At 45.0% G+C, this 17421-nt stretch overlaps 3 protein-coding genes across 3 annotated transcripts; all 3 read left to right on the top strand.

Annotated features, from left to right (window-relative positions):
• The first annotated feature begins 2925 nt into the window (after positions 1 to 2925).
• Positions 2926 to 4129, top strand: mrps14 (mitochondrial ribosomal protein S14). Its single transcript, XM_088397097.1, has 3 exons — positions 2926 to 3073; positions 3179 to 3343; positions 3690 to 4129. Exons 1-3 carry the CDS (start codon positions 3005 to 3007, stop codon positions 3870 to 3872), a joined length of 417 nt encoding a protein of 138 aa, XP_088253223.1. The 5' UTR covers positions 2926 to 3004; the 3' UTR covers positions 3873 to 4129.
• A 130-nt stretch (positions 4130 to 4259) lies between these two features.
• On the top strand, positions 4260 to 6665 carry cacybp (calcyclin binding protein). The gene is made up of 6 exons (XM_088397096.1): positions 4260 to 4425; positions 4999 to 5209; positions 5290 to 5386; positions 5533 to 5632; positions 5701 to 5795; positions 5879 to 6665. The coding sequence occupies exons 1-6, from the start codon at positions 4408 to 4410 to the stop codon at positions 6042 to 6044; spliced, it is 687 nt and encodes a 228-aa protein (XP_088253222.1). The 5' UTR covers positions 4260 to 4407; the 3' UTR covers positions 6045 to 6665.
• Positions 6666 to 7694: 1029 nt separating this feature from the next.
• Positions 7695 to 15241, top strand: plk3 (polo-like kinase 3 (Drosophila)). Its single transcript, XM_088397048.1, has 15 exons — positions 7695 to 8049; positions 9220 to 9327; positions 9407 to 9523; positions 9692 to 9821; positions 9990 to 10077; positions 10432 to 10527; positions 10861 to 11059; positions 11155 to 11281; positions 11464 to 11579; positions 11777 to 11891; positions 11999 to 12082; positions 12143 to 12305; positions 12379 to 12508; positions 12587 to 12697; positions 13639 to 15241. The coding sequence occupies exons 1-15, from the start codon at positions 7831 to 7833 to the stop codon at positions 13831 to 13833; spliced, it is 1998 nt and encodes a 665-aa protein (XP_088253174.1). The 5' UTR covers positions 7695 to 7830; the 3' UTR covers positions 13834 to 15241.
• The last annotated feature ends 2180 nt before the right edge of the window (positions 15242 to 17421 follow it).

Genomic DNA, 17421 nt, shown 5'->3' with positions numbered 1-17421 from the left:
TGCATGCTTTAATATTCATATTGTGTTTCTTCAAAACTGGGCAACCCGGAAGAATGTGTCGTCTTTTGGTGGTCACAAAAACGCACAAGTTTTAGTGTGAGGGACCCGGGACCCAGGCCTGTATTAGTGCGCTTTGTCAGGAATAAACAATTGGTAAATTTGGTCTGATTGATCTACTGGTCTTCTCTTTGACAGAACGAACTCGCAAAATTGTTAGGTGCGCCAGTGTGTGGATTAGGACATAGCAATTTATGTGTTAAGTGTTGATCGCAATTTGGAGTCAGATCAATAACTAAAATCCGTAACCTAACAGTGGACATCGGGGACAGTGCCTCTGGATCGGCAGACTGGGATGGTGGTTCCCCTCTTTAAGAAGGGGGACCGGAGGGTGTGTTCCAATTACAGGGGAATCACACTCCTCAGCCTCCCCGGTAAGGTCTATTCAGGGGTGCTGGAGAGGAGGGTCCGTCGGGAGGTCGAACCTTGGATTCAGGAGGAGCAGTGTGGCTTTCGTCCTGGCCGTGGAACAGTGGACCAGCTCTACACCCTCGGCAGGATCCTCGAGGGTGCATGGGAGTTCGCCCAACCAGTCCACATGTGTTTTGTGGACTTGGAGAAGGCGTTCGACCGTGTCCCTCGGGAGGTTCTGTGGAGGGTGCTTCGGGAGTACGGGGTGCCGAGCCAACTGATAAGGGCGGTTCGGTCCCTGTATCACCGATGCCAGAGTCTGGTCCGCATTTCCGGCAGTAAGTCGGATTCGTTCCCAGTGAGAGTTGGACTCCGCCAAGGCTGCCCTTTGTCACCGATTCTGTTCATAATTTTTATGGACAGAATTTCTAGGAGCAGCCGAGGCGTTGAGGGGGTCCGGTTTGGGGACCTCAGCATCGCGTCTCTGCTTTTTGCAGATGACGTGGTGCTGTTGGCTTTTTTAGGCCGTGATCTCCAGCTCTCGCTGGAACGGTTCGCAGCCGAGTGTGAAGCGGTCGGGATGAGGGTCAGCACGTCCAAATCCGAGTCCATGGTCCTTGATCGGAAAAGGGTGGATTGCCCTCTCCGGATTGGGGATGAGATCCTGCCCCAAGTGGAGGAGTTCAAGTATCTTGGAGTGTTGTTCACGAGTGAGGGGAGGATGGAGCGCGAGATCGACAGGCGAATCGGTGCAGCGTCGGCAGTAATGCGGACCCTGTACCGGTCCGTTGTGGTGAAGAGAGAGCTGAGCCAAAAGGCAAAGCTCTCAATTTACCGGTCGATTTACGCTCCTACCCTCCCCTATGGTCACGAGCTATGGGTCGTGACCGAAAGAACGAGATCCCGGATACAAGCGGCCGAAATGAGTTTTCTCCGCAGGATGTCCGGGCTCTCCCTTAGAGATAGGGTGAGAAGCTCGGTCATCCGGGAGAGACTTGGAGTAGAGTCGCTACTCCTCCACGTTGAGAGGAGCCAGATGATGTGGCTCTGGCATCTAATCAGGATGCCTCCTGGACGCCTCCCTGGGGAGGTGTTCCGGGCATGTCCCACCGGTAGGAGACCCCGGGGACGACCCAGGACGCGCTGGAGAGACTATGTCTCTCAGCTGGCCTGGGAACGCCTTGGGATCCCCCGGGATGAGCTGGATAAAGTGGCTGGGAAGAGGGAAGTCTGCGAGTCCCTCCTAAAGCTGCTGCCCTCGCGACCTGACCCCGGATAAGCGGAAGAAGATGGATGGATGGATGGATGGATGGATGGATGGATGGATGGATGGATGGATGGATGGATGGATGGATGGATGGATGGATGGATGGATGGATGGATGGATGGATGGATGGATGGATGGATGGATGGATGGATGGATGGATGGATGGATGGATGGATGGATGGTTAAATTGTGCCCATAAAAGTTGTCCTGGTGAACCCAACGAAGTCAACTAGTTTGCGTGACGTTGCTGAGAAACACCATAGAGACAACATAGCCTGTTCAAAAAACAAAACAAAAATCAAATGATGATTTGTTTGTCTTTTATTGAAGTTGAAAACTGCTATCAATGAATTTGTATGCGCCCTGGTAATGAATGCGATTGCATTACTTCAAAGTCATCAGTGATTTACACAGGGAAATGGAACCATTAGTGGCACTGTACATTTGATACTGTTAAACGGTTTTGGATTTTTCAATTATATAATTGTAGATATACAATGGCACCTTGACTTATGTACTGAATTAGCTGAATTGAATTTATTGATTACATAATTGAATTTCCACCTAATCCGTGATAGTCCCCCATATCCCCCCCCCCCCAAAAAAACAACCAACTTGTCATTCAATAAGTAAAAATAGCACTTTGTACTTTACTGTACTTTACAAAACATGCAGTAATGACATGATTAAATGCTCCAGTCGGAGCAGGTGCTTGTCAATTGACGACTAGACTGCAAATAAGTGGCGCTTGCACAAAGCCACCACTGGCAAATTTAAGCATATCCTCCACCATAGAGCACTTGATTGCATTTTCACGGGTGGCCGCACGCCATCACTCTCACCAAGCACAATTACACTTTTAGGCTCGTAAGTTTACCCAAGATGTTTTTGGAGAGCCACGCCAGCGTTTATTTTGGTAGATGCATACTGCCACCCTACGGACGTGACATGTAGTTTTGCCAGAATAATGGGTGGATAAAGTACTATAAAATCCTTCTATCTGATCCAAGATGCCTTGTTGTACATTAATTTACTGTACGAGCAGTAAATTAATTTGAAATATACAGTTAACAGTTCTCAATGTATATATCGAATTAGTTGTTTGAGTAACTATAAATGAACTATAAATGATGTGATTAGGAATTATTATTATTCTGATGCACGTTTGTTCTTGTTTTTGTTATTTTACTTCATTTAAAAATCACCAAGGCGGTCTGGTCTGTGAGTTTTAAAACTAAAATGTTAGACTCGCCCGCCTGGTCAATAGGGGGCGACATTAAGCTGTAATGGTCTCGATCCAGATTCAGGGGGAAGCGACATTAATCCAACATGGCGTCTGCCGTATTCGCACGACTCGGCGTCGATGTCCTTTACAATAGTATGTGCGCTCCCAAGCAGGTATTGTACTTTAATGTATCGTTTTTATTTTATCGTTTGAATGTGATACTTTACTATACTGTGTTTCTACCCGTTTCTGAAACGACAGCTGAATACTGTTTGCAGGCACTGAGGGTATGCTGGGGGGCTGTGGAGCAAGCAAGGGGTTACTACGTTGACTGGAGGATGCTGAGGGATGTCAAGAGAAGAAAGATGGCCTTTGACTACGCTGATGAGCGGCTGCGGATCAACTCGCTGAGGAAGAACACCATCTTACCAAAAGAACTCCAGGTAGGCAATGTTGTTGTTAGTCACCTAAATGTTGAACAGAGGCTGTGATTTACCGAAGTCAAATTCCTTGTTTGGCACGCTCAAACATGGCGAATAAAAAACTCTTGAATCTTGAATCTTGAACATAACCTTCCTACACTGAGCGACACTGCTATGTGGCTGTTTACACTTAGACGTGGACAGTCGTGCTTGTTGATAGTTATAGTTTCATGAAGTAAACTACACACACGTTTTGGTTTAAATTTCATACTTCAAATGTTCTTGAAACTAATTGTTTCATTAAGTAAACTACACACACGTTTTGGTTTATATTTCATACTTCAAATGTTCTTGAAACATATTCCAGGAGTTGGCAGATAAAGAAATTGCTGCCTTGCCGCGAGATTCATGTCCCGTGAGGATCCGCAACAGATGTGTCATGACCTCCAGACCACGAGGAGTGAAGCGCAGGTGGCGACTCAGCCGGATTGTCTTCCGTCACATGGCCGACCACAACCAATTGTCTGGCATCCTGAGGGCGAGGTGGTGACCCTGGAGGACAACGGCAGTGAATGCATGGCTCCTTTATGATCATGTGAAAGTGTTCAAGGAATGGATTATGACAACAAGTTTTTGATTCCGAAATGTCTGCACATCTGGTAGCAACTCATTATACAGTTCCTGACTGCATAGTTTAGCTTTGAATGGACATTGTCAATATAACATTGTGAATCAATACAAATGTATATTATCCCTATTTTGTGAATTGCTTATTTGAATAAACGCTGACATAATGTGCAGATGCCATTTTGCCGAGAACATCTTAACATTCTTTGGAGTTAATGAGCGGTACTTTAACATGATTGAGCAGTTTCCGGTTAGCGGCTTGTAAAACCACATGTATGCGATGGGTGGCTGTAGCGCACTCACCATCTCGTTGGGCCGCAGCTTCGAGGAAGAGTGTGAAGCTACCGCTACGCTACCGTCCGCTACGCTACGCAAAGAACGCACATGACGAACGGACCTGCTACGCACTGGGTTGCGTCTGTAAGCAAATCTAAACGAATACACCGTCCAAACGCTACATGGATCTAACACAGCAGGTACGAGACGTGTTCTCAACTCATCTACTCTATATTCAAGAAACACGCCTTTGTTTACTCTTTTCGGTTCTAGTGAAAGTGACGACGCTTCCTTGCTTTAGATTTGAATATCTTTTCACCTTCCTTCAAAGCTGCGAGTTTGCACCCTTGTTTGTTGTGTTTGTGTCAATATTCCCGCTGTGGCCCTTTGATTTTCCTCAAGCGTCCATCGAGTCACCTTAAAACAGCTCCTGTTTGCTAGCGAGGTCGTTTGCGAGAACATTCGACCAACCGTCTCATGGCGACAATGCCAAGTACAAGTGCGATCAAGCGATCGACCTCGCTCCATATTTATGTGCATGTATTTATTTTTAAATCAACCGCATTAAGATTTCACTCGGTCGCACATACTAAAATGTATCAAGACGCAATCGAAACAACAATCGCAATGCATTGATATAATGTCTGTCATGAAGGTATACAATCAGTAGAATCATCGATTGTGAAAAATATTCAATAGCTCATGGTTGTTTGATAGGTGAATGGACTAAACAATTTGGAAATTTTCACTTAACACTGACAATCTGAAAACAGATCAACCAGTTGGAGGCAGACTTGGTTGAGCTGGGTTCTCTCGCAGAGAAGGCGGAGAGGAGGAGGGTGCAGGAGCTGCTCAAGCAAGACCACAAGAAGGTTGAGAAAGAGCTCGCCACCAAGCGTCAACAGCAAGAGCAACAAGCTCGCAGACAGAGCGACCCGGCGTCATCTTCCAAGGCTGTGTACACGGTCAAGATCACCAATTATGGTATGGCGCAGTGCTTGGCACCTTTTCCCTTTGATTGCAGTCTGCAAGCGTATGACGATGTATGTTTCAATCCGATACAGCATGGGACCAGTCGGAGAAGTTTGTGAAAATTTACCTCACGTTGAAAAATGTGCACATGATTCCATCCGAGAAAGTGGAAGTCAATTTTACAGAAAGGTATGTACACAGCCTTCTCAGTTTACAATGCAGTTGTGGTGTCACCCCAATTTGTGATGCCCCCAAGGCTGTATTGTTTCTTGACTGACTGACTGACCACTTGCCAATCGAACCAATGTGGATGTTGTATGCTGTGACTGCTGCAGGTCATTTTCTGTGCTAGTGAAGGAGCTTGACGGAAAGAATCACAAGATGAGCGTTCTCAATCTATTGTATCCAATTGATGAGGAGAACAGCAGCACCAAGGTGATCCAATTTCTTGGCTATTCTTTTGTTTTGCAATGTCTTCAAAAGCCCCGTTCTGCCCCCCTCAGATAAAAACCGACATGGTTTTGATCATGTGCAAGAAGAAGGCGACCAAGATGTGGGAATGCCTCACCAAAGTGGAAAAGCAATCCAAGGAGAAAGAGTAAATTGTTCCCTAATTGAAGACAAGATCCATTGGGAGGATTTGCAACACAACTAACACTCCCCATTTCTTCCCGTTAACAGTAAGCCCAAGGTGGACGACAACGCCGACCCCAGCGATGGCCTGATGAGCATGTTGAAGAAAATCTACACAGACGGAGACGACGAGATGAAGCGAACCATCAACAAAGCGTGGTCGGAATCACAGGAGAAGAAGATGAGGGGAGAAGAAGGCATGATGGATTTTTGAGGCTCAGCCAACATTCCACCAGAGCAGGACTACATGAAATCTGATTGTGACCAATACACAAATGAGAGTGAACTTTCATGACATGACCTAACGAATATACAACCACTATTACTAGGCCGCCATCATCCGTGTTGAACATGTTCTAATTTAGCTTGGGCCAAAACAGCACGTTCAGAAAATGACGTTTGTCCTGTACAACATATACAACACATTAAATTAGACCTGATATTAAAAAAAAACAAAGATTGGCATGAGTGCTGACCATCATCGCTCTTTGTTTTGTTGGCATTCTATAAGTACATATTAGTAGCCATGAGGTTGGAGCAGTTTTCAAAGTTAGTTTGGGTTTTTGTGCAGCATGAAGTCATTTGCGATTGTCTTTTTTTTTGGAGGGGGTGGGTCATATTGTTCTTTTACCCTTTTCTACTTGAAGGATTGTTAGCCATTCCAGTCGTTTTTGCAGTTCTCATGACCACATTTTTTTAAATAATATTGTTTTATTTGATTCTATTTCATCACAAACTAACTGTATTTACGTTAAAAAAAAAGTCCAAATCTTAAATTGATTTTATCTCGGATAATCCACTCTCAATAAAGGCAACCGACAGGTGGTGCTGTTGACTCATGTTTCCTGAGCATAAATACACAGTATTTCCTCGGTTTACGATACAGTGCTTGTACGTACGTCAAAACGCGTTGTTGTTGCACTAACGTAAGTTACCGTACAGTAAATATTAACTCGAAACGTTTGTTGTAAACTGAGGTTATAATTACAATATGCTATAAAGCTTTTGTCCACTAGACGGCAGCAGTGATTTGAGCAACTTAAGTGGTTTGGGTGAGCTGTGGATATTTATGCAGGAAACAAACGTTGAGATAAAAAGCTTGCGGGTAGGGCACTATGGGTGTTGTACTTTGAAGTTTTAATTAAATCAGTAACTAAAGACTTTCAGATCGACATTTTTCTGACTTTTTTTGGCGTAAAACACAATAAACCTTTACCGCATATATTGTATGACTAGCACAACCAGTTAAGCAACACATGAAGAAAGACACTATAAGTGTACTCATGGTCTTTTATTCCTATCTTTAGTGAAGAATGACTAATATTAGTGTCGTACTGATAAGCTGAGATCTTTCAATGAATAATATATAAATACTGCTCCCATGCGCAAATGTGGGTACACCAGAAAAGCGCACTACAGAGGCTATTCCACGTACACAGTGATGAAAACATTGTGATTATTTTTTTATTCTACTTTATGTTATTGCTTTGGGCTTTTATTAAGAATATATTTGCACATTAAGATACACAACAGTTATTGTTTTTGTTTTTTTAGAGGGAAAGCTGCGACGGATTAATCATGTTTCCATTCATTTCAACGGGAAAAGACGATTTGAGGTTTGATCTTTGAGTTACGAGTGTGGTCATGGAATGACTGAACTCCCATCTCAATGCAAATCAACTTGTTTACGAAACGGACAAAGTATATAGTTGTAAACATAAAAAGGAAGCAAAGTCTGCGCGTTGTTTCTTTCCATTCTCATTTCTCTTGCATTTTGATTGGCATATCAGTCCGGACTTTCTCCTTCTAACCGCGCCCAGTTTTGTGACATCACCACCGCCTATAAATAATCATCGTGGTGTTCTCCGTCCGTACATACCAGATGGATTCATAGACACAAGCGGACGTGCGTCCACTTCCCGAACACACCAGTTTAGTTTCCGAACAGGAATATAAGTGAATTCTTTTTGCTTGTGTTTTGTTTGACGCCAGCGCCTTGAATGGATCTCGGTTGTTTTACGGCGGTGCAGCGTGTGTCGTGCCACGCCATGAATGCGGATTTAAGCATGAAGCCTGCAGCCGAAGGAGCCCAGCAAGCCGGCGCTCCGGGGGCCAAAGCTGGCCGCTCCAAATCCGAGTCTACCAAACCCGAGCTGGCGCATGTGATAACTGACGCAAGAACGGGACGCTCGTACAGTAAAGGGAAGCTTTTGGGAAAGGTACTTGAACATGGGATTTCACTTGTATGTCGTTTGCATGTTGCTTGTGTGTGTGTGCGTGCGTGCGTGGACAAAATTGCACGCGGTTGTGTTGCAGGTGTGTGCAATAAGGTGTGCCAGTTTTTGCAGAAAATGAATGATGTTTTTTTTTTTTTCTACCCGACGTACATCGCACCTACAAAGATGATCATTTTTCTTTGATTATATTCATTTCCGATTATTATCTGGAGAAATAGCTAGGCTATAAACATGTTGCTCGTCATCGCTCGCTGCTGCCAAATCATGTCTGTTCTGTGAGATGCCGCAGAGCGAGCCGTCGACAAACGTCACTTTCACGGTTAATGAGAATGCAGCAAGCCGGCCTGCCTGTCTGCCTGCCAGCAGCCATCGTCCAATCGAGCGTGTTTTTTTTGCTTGTTTGTTTTTTTTGCATCAAATGCATGCAACCGACGCTAGTTATGCCCGAGGCTGAAAAGCATGACTTGTATACGCTTTTCAAAACGCGAATGTCTTTTTAACTCAATTGATGTTTGACCGACCATGTAATCAAAGCTAAGGGTGGCCATTTCACTCATTTATGGTCCCCCATGTGGTGCGCCAATCAATGTTTGGGATATGTTAGGGAAAATGATGGGTTCATCGGAGCAGTGTATATGGATTTCTCCATATTCCAACTGTTCATTTCTCTATTTTCCTTCCCAAGGTTTTTTTCTTCTTCTTTTTTAGAGTCTTCCCTCAAATGATGTTTAAACATTTCTTTAATGTAACCTAGTGGTGGCAGTTTCCGTCATGTATGCAACGTAAAATCCTTTGTGTTTTTAAGGTTGAAAATATGAAACGGTGGAAGACAAGAAAACTATATTCCCTTTTGATTAAAGAAAAAATCTGACATCTTTTGCCGCTGAGATATAGGCATGATAAAAACAGTTTTTTTTTTTTAAAACCTGATTTTTGCCACGAAAGGTGGAAAAAATGCGCACATTTAACTTTTTTCCTCTCCGACTCTTGCAGTGGATTATTACCTCGGAAGAAAATGTACTCACTGCTGTCGAGTCATTTGTGTCAATGAAAATTTATAGGTTAAATGAAGGCGTGTGTCCCTCCTGTGCTAAAGTTATGCAGGTTATGTCACCTCATTCCAATCTAATCACTACTGTTCTTCTCCCCAAGGGCGGTTTTGCACGATGCTACGAGATGACGGACCTGTCTAACAACAAAATGTTTGCCGTCAAAGTCATTCCGCAAAGCAGGGTGTCCAAACCGCACCAGAGAGAGAAGGTATAGGCAATCTTTTTACTGTTTGAATGTCCCCGATCGCAAATGAAACGGCTCATGGTCTCCTTTTATTTCATCGCAGATCACCAATGAGATCGAGTTGCACAAAACTCTGTCGCACAAGCACGTGGTGAAGTTCTCTCACCATTTCGAGGACCAGGATAACATCTACATATTTCTGGAGCTCTGTAGTCGCAAGGTGAGGAGTTGTCCGGAATTATCCGTGCGATTTAACTCTGCACGTTCAACAAATGCAATGTGACAGTTCACGTCAGCGCCAGGCTGTTTTGTACAGTCGCCGTTGTCTTGCTGAAGGTTACGGCGGTCAGCTCATTGCTTCGGCTAACCCCCCCTCTTCCCCCAACAGTCACTGGCGCACATTTGGAAGGCGAGACACACGTTGACTGAGCCTGAAGTGCGATATTACCTCAGGCAGATCATATCAGGCCTCAAGTATCTACACAGCAGAGGCATCCTGCACAGAGATCTCAAACTAGGTATGGCAGCAGGAGCGGAACGGAACGGTGGGGGGGGGCGGGGGCGCTGCTATGACGGGAATGTTGCAAACGTGCATGAAAGCATTCAAAGTATCTGCTGTGACTTTGACTGAGCTGCGGAATGCTGACTTTGGGGAAAAAAAAAAAATGCTTTTGTCTCTTTTCCAGGCAACTTCTTTGTGAATGAAAACATGGAACTACGATTGGGAGACTTTGGCCTCGCTGCCAAGCTGGAAGCTGTTGAACAGAGGAAAAAGTAAGCTTGTTTTGAAACAATCTTCCATATTTTCTGGTTTTAGGATAGAATACCTCAAACTCCACCAATAGCATTGTCTGCCATTTCTACCAATTTGGTGATGACGCACCATGTTGCGCAACACTCACTCTGCGTTTCTAGTTCAAGGTGTGCAGTTTCATCAAATGAATTACACCTTTGGCATTTTTTTTCTGCCCTTGTGTAACATGCGCAGTCATGCACACTTTCCCAATCACTGAAACGGCTTTTCCACGCGACAGTTGAATGTAGCGCCAAAAGTCCAGCGTCATTGCAGATTTGACACTTTGACGTGGAATACCAGAGCGTCAAAATCGTTTTCTGTCTCCCTCATAGGACCATCTGTGGAACCCCCAACTACTTGGCCCCCGAGGTGCTCAACAGGCAGGGCCATGGCACCGAGTCAGACGTTTGGTCCCTTGGTTGCGTCATGTAAGTCAACCCGTTTGTGTAAGCTAGCACGTTTGTGTCGTTCCGTGCTGGAAGAGCGAGCTGGAACAAGAAACAGCCAACGTCCTTTCTCAATTATGAAACCGGGACAGAATGTGCCCTATCTAGCGCTGTCAAAACTACAGCCTGGGGTTCATATAAGGGCACTTGACAATTTTATAGCGGTCGGTGGCATAGAAACATGATATTTGACACTGCCTGGGGGGGGAAAAAAAAAAAAAAAAAGAAACTCCTCTCTCTCACTTGTTTTCTGAGTGCTGCGAACAAGTTGTATTTGGGCAGATAGTTGACCTGGCTTGCTTTCCTCTTGTCCAGGTACACATTGATGTGCGGCAACCCGCCCTTTGAGACTCTGGACCTGAAAGAGACGTACAAATGCATCAAGGAAGTTCGCTACAACCTGCCCTCTGGGCTCTCACCCGCTGCCCAGAAGCTCATCTCGGGCGTCCTGCAGAAAACCCCAAGCGACAGACTCACGCTGGATCAAATTCTCCACCATGAATTCTTCACCAAAGTAATTGGCATTATTCGCCAGCAGTGAGCATTAAGTGTGACGTCACGGGTGGTCGTAGGACTTAACTAAGGGTCTTTGTCTGTGGTCCCCCGCAGGGTTTCACTCCCGACAAACTTCCCCCCAACAGCTGTGTAATGGTGCCCGAGCTCCATCCCCCCAGCCCGGCCAAGAAATTCTTCACCAAAGTGGCCAAGAGCCTCTTTGGCAAGAAAAAAGCAAAAGGTAAAGAGCAAATAATATGTCCTTGGCATTCGCATGCCCGCCCGTCCTGGTAATTATGTGAGACAACTCGCCTTGCAAGGCTGCTTGTGTCTTGTGGGAACGCTTTCTTAAAAAGGACTGAAACGCATGCGTGGCTTTGTTTTGCAAGTTTAATTTTATGGGTGTGACTAATCACGTTGCAGTGGAGAAGGCGCCATGCGAGGAGAAGGAGGACAAAGATATTTCCAAGCTGGTGTCCGGCATCGTCAAGTGCTCCATCAACCGCCAGATCAGCTACAAAACCGTGGGCCCAAATGAGGTACGGCTATTTCATCTCTGGTATTTTGGACTGTCTATTTCCATTTTAAAGTCAGGCATATCAAGTGCGGGCGGCTGCATGAAATGGCCGACTTCACTTGAATGACTCTAGAAGTGAACAAGCGGAATTGTTTGAATGGCATTGAGATTTGGCTTGAGTTGCTGCTGTGAAATGAAATGAAAGTCTACTCTCTCCAGGTGCCCACCGGTCAGCTGGTCAGCTCGGTGCCTCTGGAGCAGACTGCGGCTGAGGAGGAATCCAGGAAGTCAATCTCGCGTTCCTTCAAAGGCACCATGGCTAGCAGCTCTGAACGTAGGCTCGCGTTGTTCTTTTTTTTTTTTTTTTTTTTGCAATCATTCCACTGAGTCGAAAAGGCAAGATATTCATTCTTTTTTTTTTTTTTTCCCATCCCTATCCAGCATGTGATGAGGTCATCACGCCCTCCGTTGTGGCTGAATGTGCCATGAAGGTTCTCAATGGCTGCTTGGCCATTATGCCTGCAGGTAAGCAGCGCATTGCCATTCAGTGTGCGCTTTTCCTGACCTCGGTTGTCAATTCCGCAGCCACGAGAAACCCGCCGTGCCTCTCCAGGCCACAGTCCTTCCTGTGGGTCACCAAATGGGTGGACTATTCCAACAAATACGGTTTTGGCTACCAGCTGTCAGACCAAAGTATTGGAGTGCTCTTCAACGAAGGAACGCACCTCAGCCTCTGTGACCAGCGCAAGTGAGTGGCAAGCCTCAGCCAATAGCTTTTAAGAGTTAAGAAATCCAAACATTGAGGCTTTGTGCTCCCCCAGGACGGTCCACTACTGCTTGACGAACAACAAGCATTTTAGCTTCCCCGCCAGCTCGCTACCTGAGCAGCTTCGGAGCCAGAAACAAATTGTAGAGCTCATGGCCAACTACATGGAACAAAATCTCATGGAGGTATGAGAAAATGAGTTAAGAATCAAGTCCATATTTGCTACAGATGAGTGACTTTGGATCTGTTTCCATAACCGACAGGGTGGTGATATTCACTGTCATGAACAAGTTTCCGGTCCTCCTCCTCTGCTGCTGCAGTGGGTGAAGACTGACCACGCGCTCGTCATGCTCTTCAACAACGGAACGCTGCAGGTTGGTCAACCAACTTGACAAAATAAAAATGGCTGCTGGGAAATAATCATGGTATAGTGCAGTGGTTTCCAAAGTGGGCGGTACCGCCTCCCTGGGGGCGGTGGAAAGATCTGGGGGGGCGGTGAGGACGAAGGGGGCGGTAGGGGGGCGGTGAGGACGAGGGGGGCGGTAGGGGGCGGCAGTCCGAAGTCAGAAATTGAAGCGGGCGGTAGGGGGGCGGCAGTCAGAAGTTTGAACGTTTGTTTGACGACACATGTGCAGTAGGACGAGTCAGTCGACGGGGGGGGTTGACGGACGACGATTTGTACACATGTGCGGTAGGACGAGTCAGTTGACGGGGGTGGGGGGGCGCTAGGAATTCACTGGGGAGCCAAGGGGGTGCTAGTCTGAAAAAGCTGAAAAGCAACTTGGTCCTACTGCTTTTGTTGCCAGGTTTGCACTTTAAAGGCAGAGCAAGTAGCTAGTCTGTGTTGCCGACATGGTGCCTGGTTAAATTTAGCAACTTGTAAATCAAGTCTGTCTTTTTTTTTTTTTTTCTTCATGGTGTTACTGGAGTTTAGCCATAACAGTTGTTCACGCCTCTGTGACAGCCTTGTCAAGTGGCAGATTGCCCCCGCCCCCACCCCCCTCCATTCCAGAGACAACTATTTGCATATAGTCGCACAGTTGAACAATATCAGACTTGCCATTTGGAAGACTTTGTAAATATTGACGTCATACCATTGTGACTCGGCATAATTGGTTCAACAGTACAGTGCTACCTGATGATACCCTTCGGTTTTATGATTTCATTTTTTTCTTGAAACAAAGCCGCCACCTTTTAGTGTTTTTGAAACGATTCCACCAGGGAAATGTATTTGGTCTACCAATTTGCAATTGATTGTTTGTAAATGAGCCCAAGATGGCTCACTCCATTCTCCTCTCCTCTTCCTTGCATCCAGGTGAACTTCTACACAGACCACACCAAGATCATCCTGTCCAAGTCGTCAGACTCGTACATGCTGACCTACATCAGCCGCGAGCGCGTTTCCTACACGTACCTCCTCAGCATGCTGAGCGAGATGGGCTGCACGGCCGAACTGCGGCACCGCCTCCGATACGTGCTCCATCTCCTGCAGCACCACGCTGATGCCTGAGGAGAAAAAAAGCAAACAAAATCAGACTGGCCAACTGTGACTTTTGAGGCTCTATGACCGGCTCCCGCTTGATTGGTTGACCGTTTTGCAGCAGCGCCGTAACTGGCCTCATGTGGACCGGTGCCATGGCATCTTATATGATACTTCTGCCCAGATAGTTTTGATCAGATGTCGTGTTGACCTTCGGGGTCTGTGCCTGTCCAAACAATGTCTAATGATTGGACACTCCATGATGGATGCCAAAAAAAAGTTGAACCTAACTCCAGATTCTCCTTCTTCTTGGTTGCATGGTGCCAATGGAGCCTGCCGCTTTGCGCCTCTTAACGCTAGTTAGTGCTGAGTTTGGTGTCTCCATGGTAACTAAACACTTCAAATTGCAACTTGTATCGGTTAAACACACGGTGGTGGTGGATTCTCTATTTTTCCCTTCCCTCTGCTGCTTCCAGACCTGTGGACACTGCACTTTTTCTTTTTTCTTCAGTTTTTACTAAATAATGAGCCAGCAATAGATCACGCTACGATCTTGATTTACCTCACACGCACGTATGACATTCCTGGCCGTATTTAGACGGTGAGGTTTGGCCATAGCCTTTTGCGTTAATGGCTTCTTCTGCCTCATTGTCACCCATTTTTGTCATGGTACGCAGAGTAGTTCAGGGGCTTTGGGTGAGACACCATAATGCACAATTTTTGTTTTCTTTAAATCCATAAGTCATTTTATATATATATATATATATATATATATACCCTCACTAGTTTTATTTGATTTTAATTCAATACCAAAAAGCCTGTTTACTTTAGTTTGATTTTAGATTTTTTAAATTGACACATAGGTGCCCACGTTGTGGTGAAACATTGGGTCGGGGAAACGAAAGAAGGCGAGGGGACGGATGAGGAAGGGGGTGAAAAGTGCCTTTGTGAGGAATGTCTGTATAGTGCAATAACAAGCCTCTTTAGTGAATGTCAAGCTGACGGACGGCTTTGTCACCGGCGCTACACTGTCAATACCTAAGCTTTTAAAATGAACCCGCTCTCATCAACGTATTATCCCCAGCAAGAAGAAAACGATATACGCGCACGTCTTACTGTGACCCTTTTACGTTGGTTTTCTCGACCCGAGAGTTTGTATCCTCAAAGCTGTGACCCGGAATGCAAAATGTCTTGTACAAGTGTCGTGTTTTCAGAAACATTGTGAAAACAAGTCTGATTATCAAAGTCTTTATTTTTCTGGCTGTTAATTTATTTTTTTTATTTATTCAAATTTCTTCTTTTTTGTTGTTGTTTTTTTTATTTATTTATTGTGTATATGTATGGTCTTGACACAAGGTAATGTTCAATTCCGCTCACACTTTTTGTATTGTATTGTATGTGGGGAATGGGACAAAAATAAAGTTTATTGAAAAGGAAATGTTGTCAGACATTCAATAGAAATGGCTTCACTCTTTCAACAAAGTGCTGTTTCTCAAGAAACTCCACTGTCCGAGATGTAAACAATTAGCACTGGATCTTAAGGACTGGCCAACGAGTTGTGCAACTTTGAGAAGGCAGTGGAAATGTTCCGATTTGCCATCTTCAAAATGTGTAACTGGCCTACATTCTTAGCCCGTGCACTCAAACAGTTTTTTTAGAATCCACAGTTGCTCAATGTAATTCCAAATCTGCCGTGTTCTCAATAAGACAAAAAATGGAGGTTAAAACCTTACACTATGCCATGAGCCCGCTGTAGCTGACTCAGTGCCTTATTGAAATCCTAAATATTCGCCACCGATACCATACAGTACTATTTGCATATAACGTGTTCAGAAACATATTCTCAAAGTAATTTAAAAAAATAAAAATAACATGGCGGGTGAGTATGAATGTCCATTCAAATGTCCCCAAAACCACCATGGGCCCCACAAAAGTCAAATCAAAATAAAGCAAAACAATGACAAGTAAAGTCGCACAAAATGAAATCATTTTTAAGAAGCAATGTAAGGTAGAGTAAAGAAAGATGATATAGTATATAATAAGTAACTCACAATATAATGAAAGTAACCAAGTCATATAAAGCAACTGGACAGTGACTAAAATAAAGTAACTACAAATAAAGTAAAGCAATGTAAAGTGATAGAAAGTAACTTAAGTTAGGCAAGTCAAGTGCAGTCAAAAAAGGGAATGTTATGAGATTTTTAAAACAGTTGTTTTGGGAAAGGTTGATGTGAGTTCAAGCGTGACGTTCTCATTGAGTGGAGACAAACAGCAGAAGCCTGTTGGAAGCATTCAAATCGAACCCAGTGGGTGGCATGTGGGGAAGGGATCTTCCTCGTGCATCCCCCAACACTTGTGCACGTCACACCGCCGCCCTCCAGGAAATGTGTGCTTCCTTTTTAACATTCCCCTCCTGTGTCCCATTAGCAGAAGAAAGAAACATGTCACACACGCCTGGGCAGACAAAACACTGAAGTTGAGCCTGCTAGCAATCTGCTGTCTGCCAAAGTCATGACCTTCTTGATCTGAAAATTGGAGATTTGAGGAGAAATGCTTGTTGCTTTTAGCCATTTTGTTTGAAGGAGCAGCCTTTTTTTTTTTTTTGACGACTGCTAAGGTGGACTTCATCTGTGCCTCAAGTATCAGTTTCTGGTATCGGCTACGCTTGCTAGAAACACCGCGGTCGCTTGGCCTGTTGCTGATCTGAACCAACGATGCGAACTTGATCTTCCTAAATTCTATTTTTGCCTTCCTTGCGGCCACGTCATTCAATGCAATGATCCACAGTCCCGTCTGTCGCGGAGAGAGCCAAAAGCAAAAAGTGAGCTGGCCAGGAAGTCAAACATCTGGAAGATGAAGATGATGACGGAGGGGGAAGAAGTCAGGCAGACATCTAAGTACGGAAGGACAATTTCAGCGAATTAGTAACTTGTGTTTCCTCAAGAGTTTGCCCTCTTGTGTGTGTGTGTGTGTCTGTGTGTGTGTGTGTGTGTGTGTGTGTGTGTGTGTGTGTGTGTGTGTGTGTGTGTGTGTGTGTGTGTGTGTGAGAGAGAGAGAGAGGCCACTGTCATCATGCCCTTCCTTGCTTCCTGTAAATTCCAGGCCAGGCCACAAGCCGAGGCGTGCATGTGCATGTGCACGTGCATGTGTGTGAGCGGCCGGCCGGCCGGCCGGCTCCTTTGATGGTTTCCTCTCAGGAAGCGGCCATTTTTTGACTCATTGCTGTTGGTTTCATCAGCTTTCTTTCCCTTCCCACCATTCTGCGTGCGTGTGATTTTTCCTTCTTTATCGGAAAACTGGCCCTTCCAATTATGCCGACTGCTTATTCTCTTCTTGTCCAAAAGGCCTTTTTAAAACTGTGACTATATTTAGAGTTGACCATTTGAGCGATGGCAGTCATGGGTTCTGCCGTTCACATTTTGAATGTGTAATCATGCCTTTTTTTTTTTTTTTTAATATCCACTTTTAGACACATCTTCAAAAGCGTTTATTATTTTACTCTTCAAAAGTGCGGATGTTCTACTGTTGATTTGCCGGAGCATGGCTGAACCACATGCAGAAAGAAAGTGTTTGCACGGGGAAACACGTCAAGTATTTATAGGTTGGTGGGGAGGGGGG

Source organism: Syngnathus floridae, chromosome 14 (assembly GCF_059516105.1).
Source record: "Syngnathus floridae isolate MCC-2025c chromosome 14, RoL_Sflo_1.0, whole genome shotgun sequence".
NCBI classification, from domain to species: Eukaryota; Metazoa; Chordata; class Actinopteri; order Syngnathiformes; family Syngnathidae; genus Syngnathus; species Syngnathus floridae.
The sequence above is the reverse complement of the archived record's forward strand: the minus strand, read 5'-3'. Positions and strand labels throughout refer to the sequence as shown.